The 27,843-nt window shown below is 54.7% G+C and overlaps 2 protein-coding genes and 1 long non-coding RNA gene across 7 annotated transcripts in view; 1 reads left to right on the top strand and 2 right to left on the bottom strand.

Moving 5' to 3' along the window:
- The window catches only part of TNRC18 (trinucleotide repeat containing 18), a 54,955-nt gene extending 47,231 nt beyond the window's left edge, over positions 1–7,724 (top strand). For all 5 annotated transcript variants that reach the window (XM_056503809.1, XM_056503808.1, XM_056503810.1 and 2 more), the window contains 7 exons: positions 355–463; positions 1,305–1,421; positions 1,695–1,859; positions 2,406–3,712; positions 4,117–4,353; positions 4,820–4,894; positions 5,450–7,724. In XM_056503809.1, coding sequence (XP_056359784.1) covers positions 355–463; positions 1,305–1,421; positions 1,695–1,859; positions 2,406–3,712; positions 4,117–4,353; positions 4,820–4,894; positions 5,450–5,656 — 2,217 coding nt within the window. In that variant the 3' untranslated portion in view covers positions 5,657–7,724. The remainder of the gene's footprint in view (positions 1–354; positions 464–1,304; positions 1,422–1,694; positions 1,860–2,405; positions 3,713–4,116; positions 4,354–4,819; positions 4,895–5,449) is intronic.
- On the bottom strand, positions 7,627–13,317 carry SLC29A4 (solute carrier family 29 member 4). Its single transcript, XM_056503813.1, has 10 exons — positions 13,025–13,317; positions 12,263–12,394; positions 12,053–12,166; positions 11,845–11,973; positions 11,341–11,415; positions 10,785–11,038; positions 10,570–10,705; positions 9,895–10,082; positions 9,407–9,647; positions 7,627–9,334 (listed from the first exon to the last, which is right to left on the bottom strand). The coding sequence occupies exons 1-10, from the start codon at positions 13,182–13,184 to the stop codon at positions 9,192–9,194; spliced, it is 1,572 nt and encodes a 523-aa protein (XP_056359788.1). The 5' UTR covers positions 13,185–13,317; the 3' UTR covers positions 7,627–9,191.
- Positions 13,318–17,041: 3,724 nt separating this feature from the next.
- Positions 17,042–21,188, bottom strand: LOC130259491 (uncharacterized). Its single transcript, XR_008841647.1, has 3 exons — positions 21,123–21,188; positions 17,875–18,040; positions 17,042–17,099 (listed from the first exon to the last, which is right to left on the bottom strand). It is a non-coding gene; the product is annotated as an uncharacterized LOC130259491 (long non-coding RNA).
- Between the last annotated feature and the right edge of the window lie 6,655 nt (positions 21,189–27,843).

The following is a 27,843-nucleotide window of genomic DNA, read 5'->3' as shown; positions in this document are numbered from 1 at the left end:
CAAGGGCTGCCTCTCCTCAGTGCCCATGCCCTGGGGTGGGGGTTCTGGGTGGGGGAGGCTAGCTGGAAGCTCTCTCCTCCTCCAGCTGCAGGGATGCCCATGTCAGTGTGGGCAAACTCCCCTTGGTGAGCTCGCTGCCCCATGGCCAACCTTCCCCCCTGGCAGCAGGCATTAGTCCTGTACTCCAGCAGGAGTGATCCTTCACACAGCCCTATGAGCACACAGCAACCATTCCCCAGCAGGGAAGTTGTCCCTTGCCTTCTCCAGGGCTGCTTTGCTCCATGCCAGGTGTGGTGGGACGGTCTGTGCTGGTGCCAGGGTGGTCAGTAATTGCCTTCCTCTTGCCCTGAGCAGATCATCGATGTGAAGCCCCCTTCAGTGCGGTTCCTGCCCGAGGGCACGAGGATTGCAGCCTACTGGAGCCAGCAGTACCGCTGCCTCTACCCAGGCACAGTCGTGCGAGGTAAGGCCACCCTGGCTGCTCTGTGCTGTGAACCTGGCATGTCTCAGCCCTGTGCGTCCTCAGGGATGTCAGGCTCATCTGGGGAAGCCCTGAGCTCTGCTGTGAGTGTCCTGGAGGTCACAGCCTGGCCTGTTCTCTCCTCCAGATCATGCCCCTCTCATTAATGATGCAGATTTAGTAACATCCTTCAGGTTCAGGAAGAGGTTCAGGAAGAGGTTCGAGCAATTTAGGAGCTTAAATATATCAAGGACATTTAATACATTTCAGAAAGTGAGAATTTATTCCAGGCATCGATTATTTTTGAGGCTGTGGAGGTTTCTAAATCACCTGGACACTCAACAAATTTGCTCTGACACAAAACTCTGCAGTCTAGTCGCATTAAAAAGTTGGTGAATGGCTCTGGACAATTCTGCCATAGCTGGTCTTTACAGATGGGTAAAAGGGAATAATTACTTTTGATGTATAAACCAGTAATGATGATGCAAGAAGAGAGGGTGAGAACACAGTTAATTTCTCTTGGAGAAAGTGAAAAGCAGCAATTTATGATGGCTGAGAGTAGTTAAAAATGCAGGTAAAAAATTCCATATTTCAGTGAAAGGAGAGAAGTGAATTTCTGCAAGAATAGAGAGAAATAGTGGAGAGAGGTGGCAAGTCAAACTGGAATGGCTGTTCCGTTCTGGAGCAGTGCTGCTGATGGGGAATTTTGCACTGAGTGGACTGGTTTAGTATTATCAGGGACTTTCCATTGCAGAGTGAGCCTTCTGTGCCCTCCCTGCACAGCCTAGGAAAGCCTACTCTGATGTTTGTTCCTAATGCCATCTTCTGCTCCCCTATCCCACAGGAACACTGGATCTGGAGGAAGATGGTGATCTCATCACAGTAGAGTTCGATGACGGGGACACGGGACGCATCCCACTGTCTCACATCCGGCTTCTCCCACCTGACTACAAGATCCAGTGTGAGTCTTGCTGCTCAGTTTTTTGCAAGGCACTTCCCACTCTGACATATATGGAGTTTTGGGCCACTTTCCTCAAATTTTGAGACAAGTTCACAGATTTTCAGTCACAAAGATTGCACCATCAATTATAGAACTCAGAGCTGGGGTGGGATATCACCCATAAGGAAAAAGGCCCAGTCCCTATTGCAGATTTGTTGGGATACTTCCACTGTATCACATCTCTGTTTTATATGTTATTTGACTGCATTTGAACATCTCTTTGACCTGTTCCAGGTGCTGAACCTTCCCCTGCCCTTTTGGTGCCCAGCACCAAGCGCCGTAGCCGTAAATCCAGCAAAGACACTGGAGAAGGAAAAGAGGGAGCTGCACTGGGGGCAGAGGAGCCTGTGTCAAAGGGCAAAGGGCGAGGGAGAAAGCCCAGTGTCAAGGCCAAAGCTGGTAAGTTGCCACATTGCCAGGCCTGGAGCTGAGGAATCCTTGCACAGTTCCCCACTGTTCTCCCCAGGTTAGGGCTGTAGCTTGGAGCAGGTTTGGGTGAGGATGCACGCACTGCTTGAGAGAAAACCACCCATGCATCTTGCTCTGCTGTGGCTCTAGTTTACAGGAGGCTGGCTTGGAAGCTGGCCTGTGCTGTGACAACCTCCTTCTGTCAGTCAGGGATGTGGAGCAGAGTTCCTTTTTCAGCAGAGCATCTCTGCAGCCGTCAATAGGGCCAAAGGTGCAGGAGATTTGTAGTTTGGCTCTCCTGAAGTTGAAGTAGCACCCCTGGGCATTGTCCATCACATCTCACAAGTACTGGCACCAGACCAGGCTGTTCAGTGAGCAGTGAGGACACCCCCTGTGTTCCTTTGGGGGTACCTGAGCAGGCAGGAACAAGCCATGCTTGGCCAGAGACCAGTCACCACTGGTGTCAGGCTGTGTCTGAGCTAATAAAGCCCATCTGGAGGGATAACACTGTGCCTTTGTGTTCCTTTCCCTCTGCAGAAGAGGCTGCCTTGCCTGAAGAGAAGGACCAGGTGGAGTCTTCACCTGTTACCTCCTCAGTCCCAGAGAAGCCGGCCTGCTTGAGCAAGCCAAGCATGAAGGGGTCACGAAAATCACAACCGCTGCCAACTGGAGGCTCTCCTGCTCCCACAGAGGAAAAGCGGTCAAAAGCCAGCAAAATGAAGATCTCCACGAAGCTGCACAGCCCCCCACAACCCTCTTACCAGCCTGGTGTGTTTGGCAGCATCCTCAGCACAGAGCCCTACAGCGATCTCCCCGCAACGCTGGCGGCCTTCGGCTCCAGCGATGCTTCGGTGTCCAAAGCCAAGGCCAAGAAAGGGCGCCCCACAGAAGAGACACAAGAGTTTGGCACCATGGTCAAGGCTCAGAGGAAGCATGACAATGAAATCCTGATCAAGCTGGACCATGAGGGTGTGATGTCTCCAAAGACAAAGAAGATGAAGGAGGCGATGAGGATGCTGGAGGACTCGAACCTGGCCGGTCGCAGAGATGGGAAGGGTCTCTTGGGGCTGGGCTATTCTACTGCAGTGAGTGTGGAGGGCAAGCAGAAATCTTCCCGAGCCAAGGTGGCTGAGGGAGACCCTTCCACTGCCAGCTTTGGAGGAAAGTTTGATACCTCAGCAGAGAGCCTTGCTGCTTCGAAGGACCAGGAGGAAAAGGCAGCAGCTCCAGCAGCAGTGGAGGAGTCTGAGAGCAACAGCAGTGACAGCAGCTCGGAGTCAGAGGGAGAAGAGGAGGCTGAGAAGAACCAAGGGGAAGCTCAGGACAGCAGCTCAGCCAGCTCAAGAGCATCCACCCCTCTCTCTTCTTCCAACTCCTCCTCTTCTTCCTCTTCTAGCAGCAGCTCCTCTTCATCTTCATCTTCCTCCTCTTCCTCCACCTCATCAACCTCTTCTTCATCAAGCTCCAGCTCTTCTTCCTCCTCCACTACGGACGAAGACTCCTCCTGTAGCTCTGACGACGAAGTAGCCGAGGCCCAGCCGAGTTCCTCAGTGCAGCAGCCCCTCCCAGCCAAGCAAGCCAAGCAGGCAGGGAAATCCCGGGCGTCCTCCCACGCGCAGGGCCAGAAGCAGGGAGTGCAGCAGGGGGTGCAGCAGGCGGCACAGCAGCCGGCGCCGCCGCAGAGCGGCAACAAGAGCCGGCCCAAGAAGCGCGAGGGCATCCACCTGCCCACCACCAAGGAGCTGGCCAAGCGCCAGCGCCTGCCCTCCGTGGAGAACAGGCCCAAGATCGCTGCTTTCCTCCCGGCACGGCAGCTCTGGAAGTGGTTTGGGAAACCCACGCAGGTAAACGCTCGGCACTCAGCACTGGGGTTCGCCTTCTGGTGCCTCTTCCCTTTTCTGGGGTGGTGGAACTGCTGGCATGGTGTGCCAAGTGTCCAGTTTGCTGGCTTTCATTGTGCTGGGGAAGCTATTCTGCCCCAGTTCCTGTGGGAATACTGCGCCAGCAGCAAAGGGATGCATGTAGGATAGGGCAAACAGTGCTGTTTAAGGAAAATATGGGTGGGGCAGAGGGAACCCAGACCTCAGCTAATCAGCTCAGGGTGCAGGGAAAGGGGAGGGGAAAGGACTAAACTATGAGACAGACTACAAGGGGGCTCAGGGAAAAACCATTCTTCAGTGCTACATAAACCATGTAAGTGAAATACAGCAATCCCTGGCTGACCACTTGCACGATCCTCTCTGAGCAGAGACGAGGGATGAAGGGGAAGGCCAGGAAGCTGTTCTACAAGGCCATCGTGCGGGGCAAGGAGATCATCCGCATTGGAGACTGCGCGGTTTTCCTCTCCGCTGGCCGCCCCAACCTGCCCTACATTGGCCGCATCCAGAGCATGTGGGAATCCTGGGGCAACAACATGGTGGTCCGAGTCAAATGGTTTTATCACCCAGAAGAAACCAACCCTGGGAAGAAACTCAATGAAGGCAAGGTAGGCTGGTCTCCTTTGCTGAGAGGGCTGCAAAGCTCCTTGCTCCCTTTTGTTTCCGAGGGAAGCACCCAAGGCCCTGTTTGTTGCTGGTTCCCTGAAGGAGGTGGCCCCATTCTTTCATCCTGTGGGGGCTGCCTGTGGTGTGGGCAAGCCCAGTGTTGGCCCCTTGTAGAAGGCAGGGGTGGGTTTCTTTGTGTTAGGAAGTAAAGACTTCTGCATTGGTCCAAAAAGAGTGTCAAGAGCCAGATCAAGTCTTTAAAGTCTTGCAAGAAGGATCGGCCTGGTGCTCAGAAACATTGAATTTTGCACGTGTGTGCAGCTGCTTTACAGCAAGATTTATTCCTAGTGGCAGTGGGCAGGGATTGAAGTTCCAGAAGCACATGTAGTGGGCAGGAGGTGATGGCATGGAAAAACAATTAATTCACCAGGTTTTCATTTCTGTTTCCTCTTTTCTTCTTGGGCACAGCGCTGGGATCAGAAATCAGGCAGGAGTCTGGCCACAGCTTTGCAGGCATCCAACCAGAGGAAGGACTTTATGGAGGTTGGTGAGACTGGGGGAAGGCTGGGAGGGAATGCTGGGTACCCTGTAACAAATAAATGCTGCTGGGAAATGCCCCATAAACTTCTCTGGCTCTTGCCTTTTGCCTCAGCTGCCAAGTCTGCAGTGCCCAGGACTTGGGATGGATATATCTGGGAGGATGAGAGTAGCTGCAGGTGTGGGGTAGAACAGGTAGATGGTATCCAGCACCCGTCTTTGCATTTGCATCTTTGAAATGAAGAAGACAAATTCCTCCATATTTCCCTATATCTGTGCTTGGCAGCTGCAGCATTCCCATCAGTGGAAGCCAAGTGAAACCCAGGGCTCAGGTTCAGTGGGCTGGAGGGATTGTCCAGGCTGTCCATAGGCCTGTGCAAATTCCCAGTGTCCTTCCCTTGGGCTGGCTGTTGGGATGAGTGAGATGTTCTTGAGTGTGAGCAGAGTTCTATCCCATTATGATGAGAGTTTTTCCTACTTATTGAAGATGATGCTCTAAATGCTGTATGATCTAATGGCTCCTTTTTTCCCCACCTCCTTCCATCTGTTCTTGTTGTGCAGAGAGCCCTCTACCAGTCCTCTCACGTGGATGAAAATGATGTCCAGACCATCTCACACAAGTGTCTTGTTGTTGGTCTGGATCAATATGAGCAGATGCTAAAGACAAAGAAATACCAAGACAGTGAGGACCTCTACTACCTTGCAGGGACCTACGAGCCCACCACGGGCATGATCTTCAACACTGACGGGGTCCCTGTCATCTGCTGACCGCCCAGGGGACACATGCCACCCCTGGGAAGGGATGGGACAAACCTGAGGACGTGCCTGTTCAGACGACATGATTGTTTCTTTCAATGCTCATTTCTGTGTCACACTACAGACAGGAGAGCGCGAGAGATGTGAGGAGGAAGGAGAAGGCTGAAGAAAGGGGTTGGGGAAGCAGTTACAGGACTTGAGGAAGATGCCATTGGGGGTGGTGGTGGTGGTGGTGCTTGAACCCCAAGGCTCTTCTAGAAGTGGCTTTTAAGTATGGTGACACTTGACCAACTTCTCCCTTCCTCCTTTTGGTCCAGGAAAGCACATGGGTCTCGTGATCATTTCACCAGCGGGACCCCCCGGCAGGAGGGATCCCTTTTGTGTCATTTTTCCCCATCATAACTCGGAAGCCGCCCACACGTGGAAGGAGCCTCTTGCCTTCCGCGTGTGCTCCTCTCCGTCCTTAGATTTCCTTTCCTGCTTAGTTTCGCATGACCCTTTATAGGAAGGACAGGGTGAAAGAGAAAGGAGATGAGTCTCTCTCAGCGCCTCGTCTCGATCCTCTCAGCGCCTTTTTGCTGTTCCCTTTCCCTGGGGGCCCCTCTGGCAGTGTGTGGAGCACAACAGGGCAGGGCTGGCCCCAGCATAGAGATGGCAGAAGAAAATCCTCCGGGCTGGGAGGAACCAGGTGGAAGAGAAACCAACATCCAGTCTGGGACTCTGCCTTCCCACTGCCTTGAACAAAGAGTCTGAATCCCCTGCAGCTCTGCACCCCTTCTGCCCTGCGAAGGTGCCGGAGGGAGCAAGCAGGTGGCAAGGGGGGTGACATGTGGGAAACTGAGACTTCGTCTTGGAGCGTGCAGTGAAGGGGCAGGAAACGACTGGGAAAAGCTGCTGCTTGGTGCTTGGAGGAGAGAAGATCAGAGACCACTGGATCCCTCACCCAGCTCCACCCGCCATGTGTGAGATGTGGAGCTGCTGGGAAGCCTTGCCCATCATTAGAAGGGAACAGGGACAGTGTGTGAACCTGGCTGTGCCTGCCTGCAGCGTTCCCACAGCCAGAGCCCCGCTGCCACCTTGGGCTCAGGGACTGCACCGTTCAGCTCCTCCATCCAGGGAGCAGCTGAGCTCCCCTCGGGCACACGCCAGACCTGCTGCTGCTCTGGGTCACACCTGGTGAGAGGGAACAGCACCAGAGGAGAACCTGAGAACGATGCACCATCCTTGCACTTAAAACAAAACTCCAAGAGACGCACTGATCTTTGCAACTCCCGACTCGCACTACGGATCGCCGGGACACAGAGCTCCGGTGGGGAGACACTAAAGCCAAGGACAGATTGGAAACTCTCCACCCTGGCTGCCTACCAGGCTTGAGGCTCAGGGGTGAGGGACAGCCCTGCAGAGTCACCCCTCATTCTTTAAACAAACCACATGGTGCTGAGCTCGTACCATCTCCACCCCGGGCCACCGGCGCCTCGGCACGGCGGACAGTGACGGTTCTAGCCTGTACAGTTTTAATGTACCAAAAGACTCTTTAGCCCTCCTGTATTATAAGTCTTTAAATGGATTCAACTTTTTAATTATAAATATAAATATAAATATATATATATAAATATAAACTTTTTAAAACTGTGAAAAAAATTATGAAATTATAAAAAACAAAAAAAGAAAAAAACCCACAACGGCAGAAATGAACACAGTCTGACGTTTAGAATATTATTTTTTATTTCCTGTTGGATTGTGATTGTAAATGATCTGGGAACAGGCACACCCCCCACGCTCAAAGTGTACTGTACTTCTAGAAGCAAATTGTGTGAGCATATTTTAAAGAGCGAGAGAGAGAGCGCGCGAGAGAGATTTTATGCTAATGTTAAATAGAAAGCACTTAAAACCCACTGCCTTCTATGGAACACAAGGATATTTCAGACAATCGAGAGGAAAGGAGAGCCAGGTTTTTGTCTTTTTGTTTTGTTTTGTTTATGTTTTGTTTAAAACAATTTTTTTGGCATTCTGTTTGTTGAAGAACTCCGTGTGATCTTTTTTCATAAAAAAAAAAAAAAATCTAATTGAAAAAAAGCAACCCAACGAAGCATCTTTCTTTGTCTCGCTTGTCCTGACCGCAGGGTTTTTCTCCCCTTGGTGGCAATGATGGCTTTTTGGCACAGCCCCTGCCCTGGAGGAAGACACAACCCAGGTGCCTGGTGGCTTTTTGGGGAGAACCCGTTGGTGTGACGTGGTGGCACTAATGGACAGGACTGGACACTGGAGTAGAGGTGTTTGCGGGACAGGGCCTGTGGGCTGGAGGTGTGAGTCCTCCCCCTGCCACCATGTGCTGAGGATGAAAGGCTGGATTTGCTCTTTTTGGTGTGAGCTGCACTTGGTACAGGCAGGAGCTTGGCACAGCCAGACCCTCCCGTGCTACGGGGCCGGGTCGGGGCCAGGCCTGGCACTCTGGGGCTCCTTGGCCTCCATTCCCTGGGAGGTGGCACCCGCCAACTGGCACAGTGAGGTGCAGCTGCTCCCAAAACATGGTGTTGGCACCTTCTCTTGATATTTTCTGCTCCTCTTGGCCTGTTCTCTCTCCCATGTGCTGCCCAGGCACAGCAGGGGGTTGGTGTAAGCCAGTGACATGTTCAACCACCCCAGGTAAAAAAGGGGGTCCTGAAGATAGAGAGCAGCACAAGGAGCACCTCAAAACCCAACAGAACAGGCAGCAGGCACCACCCTGTGTGTGCTTGCCAGCCCAGCCCATCACCAGCAGTCAAGTGCTACCAGTGCCAGTGACACAGCTAAGGACCAGCCATTGGTGCAAAGACATTTAATTATTTAATCAGCTTCACTTAGGTCCTGTGCAATAAATCTTGAAGCTCAGCAACGGCCTGCTGGTGGCACTGGCAGTGCTGTAGCCTTGGGACCCCTCTTTACCCCTTGCAGTGGGGCAGGTTCACAGTGTGGGGTGGGGGGAGGCAAGACCCTGCCTCTGTTACACTTAGGGAGGGTAAAACAAGACACCATTAAAAAAAACATCTTTTTTCCCCAACCATCAGAAGCGTTTCCTATATTTAGGGAGGGACTGTCATTTTAAGCCATTCCTGTTGAAAACCATCAATGGAAGTCGAGACCCACCTTCCCAGAGGCAGCAGGGACTGAAGGAGTGTTTCCTTCCCCTCACCAGCCCTCCATCACCCTCCTCCCCAGTGCTGGTCCTATTCCCTTTGGGATTTGGCAGTATTTTCTTCCTCCTGTCAATGGCTTGGTGAAACAGGAGATCCCCAGTCTTCACTGGAGAGCTGCACGCTGCTGATGGGGAGACGCCCAAAAGCGACAAGAACCGTCCCGTGGGGTGGGAGGAATGTCACCCCAAGCAGCGGCCTTGCACAGTGCCTGGCTGGGCAGCTGGGCCATTTTGGAATGCCACAGCCCTGTGCCAACAGGGCACCAGTCCTTGTCCGTGCTGGGGTGGCTTTCTGGCTCCAGGCTCCCTCCTTGAGGAGGGATGTGGGGCACAGGTGGGATCCCATCCTGTCCCATTGCCCCGGCCCAGGGCTCAGTAGCCCGAGGTGAAGGAGCCGTTGGAGGTTTCGGTGTAGAAACAGGAGCTGTGGGAGGTGCTGGTGAGGCTGTAGGCGAAATAGGCCACGGCCGAGCCCAGCGTCAGCCCCGTCATGTAGGACACGGTCATGGTGTTCCCTGTGGGAGGGGACACGGCTGTCAGGGTGCTGTGGCCGCACCAGGTGGGATTCCCAGCAGGGCTGGTCCTACCTGCCAGCTCCCGCTGCTCCGGGCTGACTTTGCCCGCGGCCAGGATCATGGGCACGCTGCCGAAGTAGCCGTTGGTGATGCCCATGAGCAGCGAGAAGATGCAGGGCCAGGCGGGGTGGCCGAAGGTGGGCTGCCCGTTGGGGTAGACACACATGATGAAGAGGGGGATGAAGACCACACGGAGGCAGGAGTAGACGAGGAGGTGGGTCCCTCTCCAGTCGTAGGGCAGGGCAGCCAGGATCTGCAGCGAGGGGCAGAGATTCTGCTGGGGGGATGAGGAGGCTGGGGAGGGCCTGCAGTGCCCAAATTGGGGCAACAAGGAGATGAGATGGTGGAAAGAACAGCTGCTGTGGGGAATCCAGCCTTGGCCATGCTGGTGAGTGCCAGCCCCACACTGGTGGAGATGACCCTTGGAGGAGCCAAGCTGCTTAGGAAGAGGACACCAAAGCAGCCAGAGCCCCCCGTGCTGGCTCTGGCCTCTCTCCTACCTTGCCGACGAAGTCAGAGAGGTTGAAGATGGCCATGATGAGGATGGGCAGCCACTCCCCCAGCGTGCAGTTGTGGATCTCCGACTCCAGCCCAGGAAAGAGGCACAGTGTGATGAAGTAGGTCATGGCGATGGAGAGCATGTAGGCCCAGATGAGGCGGGACACCACGTAGCGGTAGAGCAGCATGTCTGCCAGGGACAGGCAGCACAGCTCAGCCAAGACTGCAGCCTGGCCCCTGCAGAGCCTGAGAGCTTTGCCTCACCCCCAGGAGTGCCTTCCAAAGATGAGTTTGCCCCATGGTTTTGGGCACAGCATTAGGAAAGGGAACACAGAATCATGGAGTGGTTTGAGATGGAAGGGACTGTTAAAGATCATCCAGTTCCCCCCGCCTGCCATAAGCAGAGATACCTTCCACTATCCCAGGTTGCAGCAAGCCCTGCCTAACCTGGCCTTGGACACTTCCAGGGATGGGGCATCCACAGCTACTGAGGGCAGCCTGTGCCACCACCCTCACAGGGAAGAATTTCTTGATAATATTCCATCTGATCCTCTCCTCAGTTTGAAGCCGTTTCCCTTTGTCCTGCTATTCCACGGCCTTTTCAGAAGTCCCTCTCCAGCCTGGGGGATGATCCTCCCCCATAACTCTGGCTCACACATCATTTATCCCACCCTCACCTCGGAAGCTGGGCCAGCTCCTCTTGATCTTGGGCCGAGGGACATCGAAGCGCATGTAGGTGCCGCTCCCGGCCAGCTCAGCCTCGGGGCCGGGGCTGCCCCGCGGGGAGCTCGGCTGGGCCTGCTCCCGGTTCTCCTGGAGAGGGGACAGCACTGCTGAGCTGCAGTGACAAAGAACCCCAGGGGCCAGCAAGGGAAACCCACCCTGGGCTTACAAATCGCACGTCCTCGGCGGTGACGTCGTGGTGCACGCGGTAGCCGGTGCCGGTGCCGCGGCTCTCGGCTCCCTGGCGGGCGCTGGCCGTGTAGTAGCGCACGAAGCGCGTGCGCTTCACCAGCAGGTGCAGGACGAAGCACGTCAGCTCCATGCCGATGGAGATGAAGAAGAAGATGACGGTGTTCTCCTTCTCGTCGGACAGCAGCAGCTTGGTGAAGATGCGGCTCAGCGAGATGATGACCCCGGCGGTGCCTGGGGGTGTGGGGGAGCTGTGGGTGCTGGGCCCCGCTGAGCCCCAGCTCGGGGGTCCTCAGCATCCCCCACCACGTGGATGTGATGCTTCCCGGAATAGGGGAGCCACCAGCAGTGGTTTTGGGGTGATAAATCTCCTGGCAGGCATCCCCACCCCATCCACTGCCTAGCATGTGAACTCCCTGGTTCTCTGGGGAGCACACTGGGGTGTCCCTGATCTGCTGGGCCAGTGGGAACCCAGGTGTGCCTCACTGGGGCCCAGGAGCAGGTGCAGGTCCATGTGGTGGCATGTGGGTACTTACTCTCGCCCGTCATCACTCCCTGCGTGTAGCGCTTGGGCAGCAGCCCCGTGTAGCCATAGAAGCTGGATTGCTGCACTTCAGGAGAGATGCACAGAGGGGAGAAAGAGGGATTATTGCTGCAGCTGAAACTCCAGGAAGGGGCAAGAAACCCCAGGGGAAACCCATGTGCTGTGCCAACTGGGAGCTGCTCCTTGCAGCAGCCTCCTTGCTCCAAAAGCAAGAGGGCCTTTTCCCCTCCCTGGATGCTCCACTATGTCTGTTCCCACCCAGAGTGGCCACCAGCTGAGGGGGTTTGGGATGCCACCATGGTGGCCCAGATCAGTGGTGCCAGTGACATTTTGGTGCCAGTCCCACAGTGCCTGGACAGAGGTGGAGGGGATGGGCAGGGACCTGAGGGTTATAGGGATCAGAGGAAGTTTTCCCAGGAGACCACAGCTCAGGGATGAGGCTGTTCCCCACTCCCCACCCCTACCTGCCCTGTCCCAGCCCAGCTCTGCCACATACCTGTGCAGCCAAAGGCCACCACCCCGACAGCCACCAGGTTGATGGCGTAGGCTTGTCTGCGGCTGAACAGCTCCAGCCACACGTCGCAGATGCTGACGAAGAGCAGGGGCCCCAGGGCGAAGAGGTAGCCTGTGGGGGGGAGATAGAGGTGGTGGCAGGGGCACAGCAGGGGGACAGCAGTGCCTGGGGGTGCAGGGACCCCACTCACCCACGGAGATCCGGGTGTGCAGGCTCAGCAGCTCCACCAGCGCGTTGTTGAGGATGACGGCCACCAAGGCCACCAGGATGTAGGTGAGGCTCATGTCAAAGACAATGGAGGTCCCTGAGGAGACCCAGGTAATGTGGGGAGTTCAGCTGCCTTGGAAGTGGGATTGAGCTCTCTCCAGGTTTGGGGTGGTAGGAGCTGCTCCAGACCTACCTGGGTATTTATGGTGCAGGTAATCCACGTCGGTGATAAAGCTGTTGTAGGGCAGGAGAAATCCCACCCCAGCCAGCAGCATAGCAAAATAAATCCCATGGTATCGATCCTGGGGCTCAGGGTCCTCAGAAACTGTCCAAAAAGAGGAAAGAAAGAGAAAGAGATGTGACAGTGGCACTGGTGCACCCCTGGGTCCCACGTCAGACCCCGGCCTTAAGGCAATGAAACAGCTCAGATCCCTGTAGATGTACAAATAAACAGCCCCAGCTCTGAGAAGCTCCTGCCCTAAATAAAGACATTTCAGTGGAGACCCAGGAGGCAGGAAAACATCTGGGCTTTGGGGGTCTGGTGAGTTTTAATTGCAGTTAAACAAGTTGAGAGCCAGGCAGGGCAGGGAACAGGAGGAGAAAGGGTCAAGGCGGGTGTGGAGGTGGACAAGGCTGCCTCAGGATGGGGAGCAGGGCTGGGGTGAATCCCAGGAGTGTCCCTGAGTCCTGCATGGAGAAAGATGAAGCTGCAGGCTGGGGCTGAGCCTGGCAGGAGAACCAGGGCACCAATCCTCAACTCCTTGCCAGCCTGCAGAGCCCACTGTCACGGGATGTGCTGGTGGCTCACACGGCTACAAAAAGGGATGAAAAAGGGCAATATTATGGCATTTCAGACTATTTGTGGCTATCAAACCCACCCCAGGAAGCTCTTAAGTGGGTGGGAACCCAGCAGGGCAGCTGGCTGTGGGTCAGTTTGGGCTGTGCCTGCCCTCACCTGGCTCCATGAAGGTGAGCACTCCCTTGGCCTGGCTGCCCCGCTGCAGCTCGTCCTCCTCCAGCTGGTAGCTGTCGAAGCTGAAGCTCATCACCACGTTCCCCTCGGGCGTCGCCGCCGGGCTCAGCTCCTTGAAGCGCTCGGCTCCCACCGAGCCCATCCTGGCCCCTGGGAGGGGGAGCAGTGACACCCCGGGGAGCTCCCGTGTCCCCCAGGTGATGCCGGGGGTCTGCAAGGGACAATGGCATGTGGGTGGCCCTGAGCCTCCTCCACCTCGCTGTATCACAGCGCTTCTGATGTTTTTTCCACCTGGAAAGAAGATTTCCCCGAGGCAAATGGGATCCACCGAGTTCCTAGCAGAAGTTTGGCTTTGGGGTGATGAGCAGGGCTCGTGGGGGACCCACATGAGCCACCCCCCGGGGCACAGCCTGGCTCAGCCCCTCACTGGGATGCTACAAGACAAACAAGCGCCACTGTGATTTCCAAAAGCAATTAGAGAAATTAATGGATGAGAAGCTCTGAGGGAAGGCGGCTGCGGGGAAGATCCCGGCTGCCGAGGAAGCCCCGGCTCCCTGCAGGAAGCACACTTGCTCTGTTCATGCCCTTTGCAGCATCTCTGGTGCCTGGGGCTGCCCGGGCAGACACACTCCTGCCGCTTTCAGAGAGGGGATGGGATTTGACCCTGCTTTTTTCAGATCTGCCTCTCTGGGGGATCAGAGGCAACACGGAGCTGCTCCAAGAGCTGCCAGAGACCCCAGCATCACGCCTGAGAGAGGCTGTGCTGAATGCATCCCAAAACGAGCTCTCCAGATATCCGACATCCTTCAGTGACCCCATCAAAGCCACCCAAAACATCCCTGTGGTTCATCCCAGGGGGCTGCTCTGAATTCCTTGCCTGTCCCCAGCCCACCTCCTGCAGATCTTCCTGGCATCCAGGAGTGGTGGTGGTGGTGAAAAAATCTCCTCCAAGGCAGTAGGTTGAGTCAGGCAAGGAAGGAAAAATCAATGACAGTGATTTCTTTGGTCTCCCTGCCAGACATGGCGTTTAAAGGAGCAGAGAGGTTTTCCAGCTGCCAGGATGTGTTGGATGCTGAGGTGGGGGGCGAACGTGGTGCCCACAGACCCTGTGAGAGTTCCCGGAGCCCAAAACGTTTCTCTTGCTGCAGGAGGGGTGCACAGGGCAGCAGCGCCCGGCGTCAGGCTGTGCTGGGGTCACAGCACTGCTGGGGGGCTGGGATGGGGTCCCACACCATTCCGGGGCTCACCCCAAGACCCCCCACCCCAGAGCAGAAGAGCCCAGCAGGGCAGCGCTCCATCCTGCCGCTCCCAGAGGAGCTGCCTGCCCCTTCACCCGCAGCCTCCTGTGCTGCCGCCTCCCCAGGCAATAAAACCCTGCGGGAAGCATCTCCCGGCGTGCCGGGAAGCCTGTTGCAGGGATTTTCCATAGCGGCAATCCCAGCTGAGGAACACAGCGGCTGGAAAAGCCTCGTACGCATTGTGTGTGGCCCAAACTTGCCGGGGCCGGGAGCAGAGCGGGATGCGGGATGCGGGATGCGGGATGCGGGATGCGCTGCGCGCCGCGGCGCTGGACCAGCCTCCGGCACTCTCCGCCTCGCTCCCCCGAGCATCCCTGCGCTGCCGTAAATTGGATTCTCTCCTCCCGCTGGATTTACATCCGTCTGCCCCTATGGATTTACACCCTGCCACCCCAGTGTTTCTCCATCGCGGGCAGGGCTGGGAGGTCTCACCCGTGAGGGGCCCTTGCCCCGCTGCCCCCCTGCTCTGCGCGACCCCCGGGCACCGCAGCCCTCCCGTCAGGGCACAAAAGAGGTTCTTGCGCTGCCAAAAGCGGCCCCCGACATCTTGCCGGCGGCGAAGTTGCCATAAACGGGGGGAATTCAGTAACCCACGTCCCCGGGCGCGCCCGGAGGATGCTCGGGGAGCCGGGGAGATGCTCAGCGGGGCCAGGGCGGGCAGGGGCTGGGGGCGGCGGCTTCCCCTCCTTTCCCCTCGCTCCCCGGGGGAATACACAACAGGTCGCGGCGGTTCTTACCTCGCTCCGGCGCGGCGGCTCTGCGGCACCGTGGCTGGCCCGCCCCGCTCAGCCCCGGCGGCCGCCGGGCCCCGGCCCCGCCATCGCGGAGCGTCCGCCGGGAGGGGCCGCACCGACTGCGGCGGGAGCGCAGCGGGGCGGCCCCGGGTCCGACAGCCCCGGCTCTGCCTCCCCCGGCTCTGCCAGCCCCGGCTCTGCCCCGCCCGCCCCCCGCTCCTCCCCCGAGCCCCCCCGCCGGTCCCGGGCCCGCCGAGGCTTTCCCGATGCACGCCCGCACCCCCGTCTGTAGGCACCGCCTGTGGGTACTGGCTGGAGGGGCCACAGAGGGATTTCGGAGGTCCGGAGCTAATTGCAAAGAGAGATGAAGGAAGGAAGGAAGGAAGGAAGGAAGGAAGGAAGGAAGGAAGGAAGGAAGGAAGGAAGGAAGGAAGGAAGGAAGGAAGGAAGGAAGGAAGGAAGGAAGGAAGGAAGGAAGGAAGGAAGGAAGGAAGGAAGGAAGGAAGGAAGGAAGGAAGGAAGGAAGGAAGGAAGGAAGGAAGGAAGGAAGGAAGGAAGGAAGGAAGGAAGGAAGGAAGGAAGGAAGGAAGGAAGCCCCGGTAATTCCATTGAGCTTTTCAGGGAGAGGGTCATTCCTGCCCTGCAAAGGGTTTTGTCTAAGAGGGGCTGATGGAATCAGGATGGATGGGTGGACAGACAGCGGGATGGGTGGACAGACACGGGATGGATGGATGGATGGATGTTTGTTTGATGGATGGATGGATGGATGGATGGATGGCAGCTCTGGCTAACAGAGCACAGCAATCCTCCAGCTTTATGTGGAAACAGCCAAGAGTCTCTGCTCCCCTCCAAAACCAGGGAATGGAAGCAGAGGAGGGAGGAAGGGAACCAGCAACAGGGGCAGTGTGATATCCCTCCAGGGAGAAGACGTGTCCCCAAGGTGGATGACCCGGGCAGGGCCCCCGTGGGTGTCCCCACCCCTCCTGGGCTGGGTGGGCTGGCCCAGGCTGCAGGCTCCGTGGGGATCTGATGCTATCGGGTTTTCTCCAGGAGCAGCAGGGCACAGAGGGGGACTCAGCAGGTGCCCCCTCCCAGCGAACTGGGTGAGAGCCCCGGGGCACCATCCCTGGCTGGCTCTCCCTGCAGAGTGTGTGGGGATGGAGGCAGGAAGGAGGAGAGGAGCCATCCCTGCTCCCGTGGCTGCACCACAGCGAGCTGTGAATTACAATCTCCTCGCAGTCAATAAATGCTGCGTTGTGTAAATCAGCGTGTGGGGCCGGGGATGTGCTGCTGCTGCTGCTGCCAGAGGAAATTGGAGACACAACCTCCTGTACTGCCTGAGCCACCCTTCTGCCAGGAGCAGGGCTGAGGAAAGGGTCTCCTGCAAATACAGCACAGGGAAGAAAACAGGCCACGTGGAAATTTCCATCTTTTCTCCTTGGCTGAAATAGCCAAGTTTGGCTCAAAGCACACCTGACTGCTGTGCCAAGCACGGCCTGGAGCTGGGGCTCAGCCTTCCCTGCTCCCCTCTGAGCTGAGCACCTGCACAGCTCGGCCCTCTGGTGCAAAGGGGGATTTTTTGGGCCATTTGCTTTGGCACATTGGTTCATTTCTAATTTCACAGTGTCACTGTAAAATCTCAGTGCACATCACTGCCCTTGGGGTACATCCCCTTCCTCTACACCAGACTCCATCACCCTCTTCCAGGAACCTTGGAAATATATTAAAAAAAGGGGGGGTAAGTGTGGTGGGGGTTCCCTGGCTGTGCCTGCCACTGGTTGGCACCCAGACAGTGAGAGTGCTCCACGAAAAGAGCAGGATGAGCTGAAGCATATGTGCACCCAGCGCTCGCCAGGCAGCATTACTCACCACAGGGATTCCCCCAGGAGCCAGTTCTCCTCATTCCAAAGCCCCAGGAATAGAACCAGGGTGCTCCTTTAGAGACAGCCAAGCTGAGGGGAGCAGCCCAGCTCCCAGCTGGATGTGGTGCCCTCCAAGCCGTGGGGAGGTGACACAACCAAACACCTGGTGGCAAAGATCAAGGCTCAGTTTTAGCCTCCTCTCTAAAATCACATCATCAAGAGATCCATGTTTCAGGGGACAAGGGGGTTCCCTTTCAACTACTCCTGCTAGGGGTGTGACAGAGCCAAGCTGGGATACCCCAGGAAACTGCTACAGCTTGGAGTGCTAAGGGAGCACAGAGAAATTAATCCATCAGGGTGAATTCTCTGGGTGCTTTCTCTCTGCTTTCCCCATCCCCAAGCCCAGTGTTTGACAAAACAACACTGTCCCCCCCTCCCAAAATGCCCCCTGAGCATGGGCAGGCTGAGCTGCCTCTGCCTGACAAGGGTATGGGGGTCCCATGGGCTATGCTCTCCTGGAGTTTTGCTGGGCTCTTCAATTTTTTAAGCTGGCCCTGAATAATTCAGCTTCCACATAGTTGGCTCAAGGTTGGTAAGCTCAGATGCTCCTTGGGTTTCTGCTTGACCCACTTTAACAGCCAGGAAAAGCAGCCAGGCATGGTGTTCCTGGTCCCTGTGGCATGAGGGACATCCCTTACACACAGCCCCAGCCTGGAGTCTTTCCCCCACATCCCACAGCCTCATCCCTCACCCACACTGCAGATTTTTAAAGGTATTTTTTCATTTTCCCCCTCTCCCTGCTGTCCCAGGGCTCCCAGCACGAGTGGGTGCATCCCCACAGTGTTTGCAGGATTACCAGGAGGGATTTGCTTGGGTCCATGAAGCAGCCAACACCCTGTGGCCACCCCACCACAGCTCCTGGCTGTGCAGAGCCTCACCTCGCTTCCCAGGAGCCTGGATGAGCATTGGCTGATCCTGCCAGCAGAATAAGAAGCTGCCGATTCATTTGGCTCCAAGATGCTGGATTAGGACAATCTCCAGAAATGTCCTGTATTGTTGTTTTTTCCTTGCCCTTCCAGCCGAGTCAGGTTTTACTATTCATTGCTGTTGCAGAGGGGAGAGGAAGGAGAGACCTTTCAGTTGTCTGCACACCGAAAACCTCAAGCCAAGGCTTTAAACTCTTCGGGGCCATGGGGAGGGGCTGTCCCTGCTGTCCCCATCCCTGTGGGCACAGCCACGAGCCATCCCTGTTAAGGAGCTCCTTAACCAAGCTGTGCCCACCCTGCCAGGCTGCCCTGGCTGTCCCATGCCCATGGGTGTCCCCTCTGCCCCAGCTGGGGTGGGTGACACTGGGGGGGGGGGGGAACAGGCAAAGACACGAAACATCTGCACCCCCCTCCCCATCCCCTCACTCAGTGCTCCCGGGAGTGCTGCACATCCATCGTTTCCACTTCACGGGAAGGAGAGGCTGTTCTCAAGCCTGCAATCCCCTCTTGGCAAAGCTCCTTTAAATGGCATTGCATCCTCTGCGTCCTTCCCCGGGGTCTGTCCCACCGTGGTGCCAGCGCCAGGAGCATCCTCGGCAGCAGTGGAGACGGGGGATTAGTCAGGGATGCTGCTCCTGGCCAGAGTCACATTTGGGGGATTACTGGGGTCTGCAAGGAGCGAGGAGCAGCCAGGGAATTTGTTCAGTGCAAGTGGAGGGGTTTGTCACAATCCGATTGCAGGCAAACAGAAATCCCCGTGCTGGCAGGAGCTCAGCGCTGGAGCCCGCAGGGATTAACTGGTTTTTCCCCAGGCTTTGCAGCAAGGCTGGGGTGGGAGGAGATGCTCTAAGCCCAAAGCTCTGGGTTTAAAACCTTCAGGGAGATGCAGGAGCTGAGCCGAGCATCAGCTTTGGGGCACCCAAGCCTTGTCCCAAGGCCAAGATCCAAATTCTTTCACGTGGATGCCCCAATTCTCCTGCAAGGCGTTGCTCTGCATCCCTCCTGCCCTGAACGAGCCTGGGAGAGCTGGAGAAACCCCGGGAGGACACCCATGGCCTCTGCATTCCCCTCGCTCCTCTTTGTTGGAACAGATTTGCATCCATCACTAATTAATCCAAGATGAGCTCCTAATGCAGCTCCTTGATTGCAATTTTGCATAATTGCTGCACGCACAGGCAGAGTGGCAGGACGGGATAAAAAAGGAGACAATCAGCGGTGGGCGGAGAGGAAACAACTCCGGGAGGGGAAGGGCCGGTTCAGCTCGCTCCCGCTCACCGGGCTCTTCACAGACACAGGCTGAGATTTCCTCTGGAAGGGGAAAATGGAGAGTTGCCCTTGGAGGGGGAGTTTCCCCCGTGCTGTGCTCACCTCGGGCAGTGGGAACACCAGGAATTACAATAAAGCCTTTCTGCTGCTCTTCTCCCCAGGCTCCCTTTCCCCAGTGCCCCAGCACTGTCTGTGGGTTTCAGAGTGAACATTCCACCAAGGTGAGCAGGGCAAATGTATCCCTGAGGAAATTCATCCCAGGGCAAATACATCCCCCTGAGCAAATTCACCCCCCTGAGCCGGGCTCCAGGCTTCTCCCCCAGTAACCAGGGACATCACACCCTGTGTCTGTGAAAAAACAACCCAAAACAAAGCCCAGAGGCAGCGTGGTGAGGGTGACCTCAGCCCTTGGTGGCACAAAAAGTGAGAAAATCCCTGCTTTTCCTGCCAGTGATACCCAAGCCCTTCCCACAAGGGTCCAGCAGGCACCTGCTGCCACTCAGGACCGATTTTGTGTGCACAAATCATCACTGATACCGGCTCAGGGGTTATTTTACCACCTTCCTCTTCCTCCTCCACTCACATCCCACCCAGAGCATCCCCCTCTCCCAGTGAACACCTCCACGCATCCCAAAATCTGAGTGACAGGGCAGCAAACAGCGGCGGGCAGGTCAGCCTGGCTCTCCCCATTCACGGCCAGAAAAAAAAAGCTACTTTCAGCTCCAGCCTTTTCTCCGGAAAAATGCAGAGGCCCCTCGGCTGGCCCCAGGGTGGGGGTGGGAAGGGTTTGGGCAGCCAGGCTGGCCCCACCACCCCTCTTAATCAGCCGGGGCATGCATGAAGCCTAAAGCTGTCGCGAAGATTTGGGCACTATTGACACACACGGAGCATTAAACGCCTTACGGGGGATTTGCATAAGCTCGGGGAGGGAGGAAGAGCGCGGAGAAAAGTGTCGACAATGGGAAAGTAAATGCATTAAAGTGCTTAGGGGGAAAAAAAAAATCTGATAAAGGAATAAACCAGTTAAGGGAATATATTACTCATACCCCGTTATTCAAATCCTGCCTTATAGGAAATCCTCTTAAAGCGATCACCTGATTGTGTGTTAAATTCCTAATTGAATAATAAAAGAATTATGTATTTCTTCCATAACGGCACAAAGATGGGAGCCCACGAGGATGGAGGGTGAGGGGGGAGCTGGTGGCAGAGGAGGTGGGAGAGGGGTCTGGGGGCAGCAGCAGCTCCCGGGAGATGGGATGGGATGGGATGGGGTTGGGGAGATGGGATGGGATGGCTGGGAAAAGGGGAGGTTGCAGGGCTGAGCGCCTGGGGGTAGTGGAGAGCTTTTCTGGGATAGGTTTAGGAATGAAGATGGAAATCCAGGGCTCCTCCAGCCCCACTGAGAGGAGACTCCAGATGTGGCCCCTGCCCTGGAGCTGCTGGGAGCAGCAACTGCATTCCCCCAAACCCAGGCAAAGGGAACTTCGTGGGGCTCCAGCAGCTCCTGGAGCTGCTGAGGAGCAGAGGGAGGGTCTGTGTCCAGCCCTGGTGCTGCAGGAGAGGCTCAGCCCTCTGCCCCCTCCTTTCCCCTGCACGGCCTCTCCTGATGCTGCTGCCCTTCCCCCCGCCTCCATGCTATAAATAAGATGCAAAAAAAGGAGAGAAAAAAAAATAAAAAAAGGAAATAAGAAAAGAGCACATCACCTGGCACTCAGGAGGTGAGGGAGAACAGCAGGACTGACACGCACCAAACCCTCAGACTGTGCAAGGAGGGTGGGGGTGGAAAGGGGGGAGAAACAAAAGAGCTAAAAATAGCCCAGGGAGCTGCTGTCTTCCCGGAGATCATTTTTTTTCCCCTACCCAGCTGTTTCATTTAATAAACAGGATTATTTATTTATTTATTTCTCCCTCTCTTCACTCCACTTTTTACTTACATTTCTTATTCCTTCAACGCCACTTTACCCATCCTCATGTCTCCTTTAAATGCGAGGTAAAAACCAAAACAAAACACCCGAAACCAAGGAAAAAAAAAAAAAAACACCTGAAACCAACGGCCCTGATGCCTCCAGCGATGTCTTGTGTTGCTACAGCTCTTTATAGGTAATTGAATATCCCAGAGTTGCACCTGCTAATGCAAACTCTGATATCAGTAAGTGGCAGCAGCGAGGGCAGAGGCAGCAGCTGAGAAAACAAAGCAGCAGCGCCCAGCAAGCCCCAGCCAAGCTCCAGAGGCTTTTGGTTAGGCAGGACTGGGTGCTGGAGCCAGGCTGAGGTCCAGGGTGGGAGCTGCAAGGCTGCAGGGTTTGCAGGGAGGTGGGTCTGGAGCTTTCCTCAGTAAGACAAGTTTGTGCAGGGCAGGGGGGTGCAAAGCCCCCCAGTTCCCACGGGAGACCCCCGAGCCCTGGAGCAGCTCACAGGTTTGCTCCACTGACATCTCCAGCAGTGCCTGCGCCTCCTCCTCGATCCTGCATCCTCCAGCAGCAGCCAGGGAAATCAGGGATGACAGGAGCAGTTAATTTGAGCCTGCAGAGGCCATCTTCCCGTGCATGTGTTGTTTTGTTTCCAAATAGACTTTGAATAACGAATTTCGGATGGCAAAGAGAAAAAGCTGCGTCCTGACCTCTTGAAATGCAAATTGCCTTTCACCCTGGGAGAGATGAAAGGCTGTTTCCTATCAGAAACGCTGAAAAGGGGTGAGATAACGTCCCTGGCTCTGTCTCCCGGCTTTCATTTCCAAAATAGTTTTCAGGCAAGGAGAGGAGAGATGCTCTGCATGATTTCACTGTGCTTGGAGCCCACAGAGAGCAGGGGAGGCCTCAGGGGACACCTGGAGCACCTGAAGGGACACAGCCCAGGCTCTGTATTTCCCTTCACACCAGCCCTGCTCCAGCCAGGTGAAGCCCAGAGCTTTGCCCTCCCCTGCCAGAACTCAATTTTGGGCCCAGTTCCAGAAGCTGCAGCATTATTTGCTCAGGAAAACAGAGCAGAGCAGCAGCACAGCCAAAGGCAGACCTGCTCTGCTCTGGCCCCAGCACAGTCCCCTCCTGCCAGGCAGGAGCTTGTGGCACACACAGCACCCTCTGCCTCCCCCCAGCAGGTTTGGCTCAGGGGCTGGGTGAAGGCAAACACAGATAATTATTTTTCCTCCTCTCATGTTTCGTTCTGGGGCAAGGAGCACAATGCAAGGCAGAGTCCCTCAGCACGCATGGAAGGTGCTGCAGGAGCTGCTGAAGTGGATGAGGGATTTCATAGGAGTAAACAAGGCAAGGAGCCTGGATGCACCAAGGGGAAAAGGCTGGGATGCTGCCAGAAAAAAAAAAAAAAAAGTGTTGAGGTTATGGGAGGAAAAAGATAGGGATGCTGCTAGGGAACATGCAGGGATGCTCCCAGGGAAGGAAGGAAAGAACATGGATGTTCCAGGAAAAGAAGATTGGGATGGTACCAGGGAAAGGAAGAAAAACATGGGTGCTCTGGGGACAGAAGGTCCCAAGGAAGGGACACAGCCCCCACTGCTGGCCCCCAGGAACCCTCCCTTCACCAGCCACAGGCCCAAAGCTTCTGGCCCATCCTTCTGCCTGCCCTCCACAGATAAAATAAATGATCAGCCCCCATCTGGAGCTGCTGAGGAGCAGGGGCTGATGTTGTCACCAGCCTCCCTGAAGCAGGGAGGAGGGGACAGCAGTGACAAGGGAGGTGCTGAGAACTCACACACCAGGCTGGCACCCAGAAGTGGCTCTGTACCCACCTGTGGGCAAGGTGGGTCTGACCACATGGACAAAGTGCATCTGTGCCCCTGCATCACTCCAGCCTACACCTGTGGAGAAATGAGCCCAGGGCCTTCCTTTCCCCTGCAAAACAGTATCCAAAATATAAAAATACTGCCAAAACCCTCTAGATAACTTTATGGACTTATCCAGATACACCAATCTCCAAATCCTTTATTATAACCTGTATTTTAGTAAAACTCTCTGCTAAAATCCCCAACCCAAAACATAACCCAGGGCTGGAGGAGCCAGCATCTGCTGTCCTCAGCTCCAGCAAGCTGGGCACAATGCCCTCATTAGCTCATAGTTTATCATTAATGAGCCAAAAAAGCCTCTGCCAAGGGCCTGTCTGAGACTTGTGTGAGTTGGATGTGGCATGGGAGAGGTGAATGCTCAAGGAGCTGAGTGTGGGTGCTGCAGAGAGGGACAAGCTGCTCCCAAGCCTGGGCAGGATCAGAGGTGGTGCTGGTGCTCACCTCTGGCCACAGCACTGCCCCAGCATCTCCTTTCTGTCCACTGGCTCTAAAAATGAGTGATGCTGTATCCACCTTGCAAAGCAGCCAGGCAGTGAGAGCTGCTCTGCCTGGACCTCACTGCTTCCTCTGCTCCAGAGTGTTCAGCTCAGCCACAGCCCAAGAGGGGCTGTTCACACCAGGATTGTGCTTCTGCTCAGTTGTTTCCTCTTGGACTCAGGTCCTGGAGTGAAGGGTGTCAGGGCCTGAGCACTGGGCAGATCATCACAGCTAAACCCAAAAGCCTACTCAGCACCATGAGAAAGCAAGGAGGAACAGAGGCATGAGTCCATGTTTACCCTTGTAATAAGATAAATAATTGGAGATGGGATTGCTGAGTCCCTTCCTTGGAAACTCATGCTCAGCAGGCCAAACTCAGGACCAGCAGACAGATGTGAAACTGCTGTCCTGAGGGCAACCACAGCTGCCCACATCAGGGCTGGGTACGACCCACTGCTCATCATTTCCCCATTCTTGCTGGAGAACGTTCTGCTCTGCTCTCCTAGGGCAGGAGCAGAGGGGCTGTTGCACCTCCCAAAGCATCAGTGGGTCAGGATGACTCCACCTGGGACACTGGAGCCAGAGGATTTGTTGCATCACCACAGAAGATGGAAGTCACTGCCACTTCCAGCAGCTTCCCTCAGATCTTGTTTGCTCCAGGCAGGAGACAGGGAAACATCACCAGCAGCCGAGTGAACAGTTTAGAGTCACTCATCTGAGCTAGCAGAGCCTATTTTGCCTGGAGCAAAGGGAGGCACAAAGCAGCAGTGACAGGGCAGCATTGCCCTCCAGAGCTGGATCAGGGGAGGCCTCACCATGAAACAGCCACACAGGAGAACAGGGAGAGCCTCATTCTTATCTCATCCTCTCATGCTCCAACACTGCCAGCGAGAGCAGAAAGGCTTTTGCTCCTCTTGTCCACCCTGATCAAAGCTCTCATCACTGCCTTGCAGGAGGAAGGGCTCAGAAGCAGGAGCTGCCTCCTCTCCCACCTGCACGGGCTCGCTCCACATCTTCCTCCAGGGCTCGAGCGCGAGAAGCAACAAGCCTGGAGCGACAGCACAGGGAGTGGGCTGGGTATGAAAGCACTGCTTGAGATGCAAGCCATGGAAAAAAAAAGGAATAAAGCACTTATCAAACTCACCTGAGCAGCATGAGAAAAATACACAAATCTAAGTCCTGGGAAGAGCAGCTTTAAGGAGGAACAAGAGGGAAAATTACATTTGCAAGCAAAATGTGCCAGGAAAAACTCAATTTGTCCTTTCCCAGCCCCTGCAAAGCCCAAGCTGTCAGTGTCTGTGGAGAGCAGCTACAAAGCACAGCTGACACTGAGGGCTCATAACTGCTGCTGTTTTGGTTTGGGCCACGTAGCCTTACCCTGATCTTATCTGGCCCCATCTCCAAGTAGCAAACAAAAGGAAGAAGACACAGAATACTTATCACAACACAGATTTAATTTCTTAGGCAGTTATAAAATTACAAAGAGCGACGGGCTAGCAGTGAGAGCCAGACACTTGGTGAGGTGGAATGTTAGACAGAGTTTTCCACTTATCGACACAGATACCAAACAGTCAGTGAGCACTGCAGGATGCAGGGTTTTCTCCAGGTAAGGAAGCAAATGCAAGAGCAAATAGATCCAGGTAGACCTAGGGCTGAGTCAACACCCCACAGAAACCCAGAGCTACAGGTTTGGGGAGAAGTCCCCACTCCTGAGTGGGAGACATGCAGGGTCCCTGCAGCCAAAGCCACAGCACTGACACCTGTAACGAGCACAAGGGCAGCTGTTTGCAAGCCTGAATTACAACTTCTTGCCCGCTATTTTCAAAGCAGTGTAAGATGAGATTTGCCAGTCAGAAGAGCATTAAAATGAAGGCATGTAATGATTAGAAAAATAGGAATTTGCTGAATTCCTTTGGTTGTACAACTGGAATCTGAAAGGATTTGTTTACAGTCAGAGCCATGCTTTCTTCATTGCAAGCCTTTCACAGGCCAGCAGATTCCAGGAAAAGAAAGGCCTGCTCTCCACATGTGGAGAAGACACTTGGGCCTTGCTCTCAGATATTAACAGGTTAAATAAAGCTGACTGTTAGCCAGGACAGCTGGAGCACAGAATAAGACTTCCCAGACCTCTGCAGTGATTAATCCCCACCAAGGCTTTGGACAAAGACTCCTGTCGCTCTGCAAACACAGTGGAGCATCTGCACATACCAGTGGGATACTGAACAGCTCAGCAACCCACAGGGAAAGAAATTCTACTGTCCTACTGCACACTGCTTGGTGCTAATGCCATTATTGGAGCCAAGAAAGCACAGCCTGGGATGCAACAGAGTGCCGTGCTCGGGCTCAGTGCTCACCCAGCCCAGGGCTCCTCTGCTCACTCCTCCCTTTTCACTATTTTCACTATTCCACACAGGTCAGACCAAGTTTGCTCTGTGCAGACACCTGTCACTGGATTAAAGGTCTTCTCAGGGATTTATTTGCATTCTGGCAGATTTGAAAAGCCACCACCTCTACCCCCACCTTCTGCAAACCCAGCCAGGAAACTCGCCGTGCAGGACCCAGAGCAGCAAGGTACAAGCACACACCTGATCCAGAGGGAGCACTCGTGCCAATGTCTCGTTCCACAGGGCATCAGAACAAACAGCTTTTACCAACCTCTTGATGCTTTCTACTTCCTCCTCCTCCTCTGCCAGGCCCTGCCTTTTAACTGCTAGATTCGTATCTATCACTTGTATTTTGGAAACAGTGACATAAGAAGAGACCAGGGCAGATAAAAGCTTTGTGCCTCAGAACTTGCAGTACAGAGTAAACAGACAGATGTCGAGACAGCAGCCCAGGACCTGCACTCACTACCCATTTGCACTTCAAGAGAAACAGCTCCTTCCCTACTGTACTCACTGGGAACTGATCCCACTGCAAGCTAAGACCTGAGTTTAGGATTCCAAGTTTTTCAGTGTTCCCCCCTCCCCAGCTTTGGTTGTTTCAGTTCTCTGCCTCAACCCTCCACTGAGTTAAAAGCTATCAAGAAGTGCAGCCCATATGGAGAGAGAGAGAGACAGGCTGTACAGAACAAACACTGTCCTTCCAAGGAAGGTCAGTCTAAACTGAGAGGGGCTGCACAGGTGCTCCCATATCCTGTGACCAGGAGCTCGTGGTCACAGCACAGGGCTTGATTCTCCTTGGCTCACCCTGGGTCTGTCAGAGCATCAGAATAGAAATGTTTAGACACCACCTGATTCACAGAGAACAACAGTGCAATCACATGCTCCACACTCAGGTGAGGATGCAGCTGCAAACAGCATTTCTGGTTATGCTTAAAGAAAAAAACAAGAAATCAAAACAGAAATACATCTTTGTGTCACTGGGATAAATCCCCAACCTGAAAGGCTTCTAACTTTGGTAGCACACCACAGCAGGGTGGTTACTGAGGGCCTAAGGCCATCACAGGGAAATTACATCAGCCATGTTTTATCTGAGAAAAAGTTTATATCCTCATGCAATGAACTTAAGACAAACTACTGTCACCACTCTTAAATACACAGCCAGTGGGGACCAGAAATGACCTGCTCCACCCTACTAGCTGGTCACTAACCTCAGAACATTAACTTCTGCTCTATAAAATGATTTTCTCAATTACAACAGCAAGAAGATAATCTTAACTGGCTTTTAGCTTCTATTAAGGAGTGAACCAAGTAGGGCACAGCAATTCCACAGTGTGTGGCTCAGGAGCAGGAACACACTACAGCACATGGAAGACAAATACAGTGAATATGGGATCTCCTACCCACCTGTGGAAAATAAGGTATGAAAATTAAGAAGGGAATAAAATTAGTACAATAAATTATGCCAATTTTTAACAGTAAAGTTAGTAATTACATTTAGGGGTGTAACATGGCCTTTGCTACTCTCAAGAGTTGTAAAACTTGTGTGCTTAGCAGACCTGTGTTGCTGGTGCATGTTTACTGCTAACTGTGCTTGTGGAGTCTAGGCCAAATCTCCAGTGATGTTATCAGGAATGTTAACCCAGCATTAGTCTGGAATGAGCAGACATCTCCTGGGTGCTTCAGTTTGCCAGCAAAGCTCACTGAGCTTATATTTACTTCAAGACTTGTATTTCACTCTGCAGCTCAGAACATCACAGCAAAGCTGAGAGCAGTAAAGCAGAATATAAATAAATAAGTAACTGCAGACCATGGAATTGAGTTGTCAGCCAGACCTTAAAGTCAAGAGACCGAGATTTCAGCATGACTCAGGGGTTTACTGTCAATGTGCTGGGTTCTGGAGAGGATACCACGAGCCACTCCAACCAAGTACTTAGGACAGTCAAGGGTTTGCAGTGAATAAACAAGCCTGATCCCTTCTCTCCCACACACATTTGT

Source organism: Oenanthe melanoleuca, chromosome 14, assembly GCF_029582105.1.
Source record: "Oenanthe melanoleuca isolate GR-GAL-2019-014 chromosome 14, OMel1.0, whole genome shotgun sequence".
NCBI lineage: Eukaryota > Metazoa > Chordata > Aves > Passeriformes > Muscicapidae > Oenanthe > Oenanthe melanoleuca.
Note: the sequence above shows the minus strand (reverse complement) of the source record. Positions and strands in the feature narration are given on the sequence as shown.

What these genes read in the sequence shown, in the direction of transcription:
- SLC29A4 (XM_056503813.1), bottom strand. Translation starts at nt 13,184, where the DNA reads ATGGGCTCGGTGGGAGCCGAGCGCTTCAAGGAGCTGAGCCCGGCGGCG. An exon ending in CCGCCGAGGACGTGCGATTT is followed by an intron (nt 10,706 to 10,784) that starts GTAAGCCCAGGG and finishes TCCCCTCTCCAG; the next exon opens with GAGAACCGGGAGCAGGCCCA. An exon ending in GAGCTGGCCCAGCTTCCGAG is followed by an intron (nt 10,083 to 10,569) that starts GTGAGGGTGGGA and finishes TGTCCCTGGCAG; the next exon opens with ACATGCTGCTCTACCGCTAC.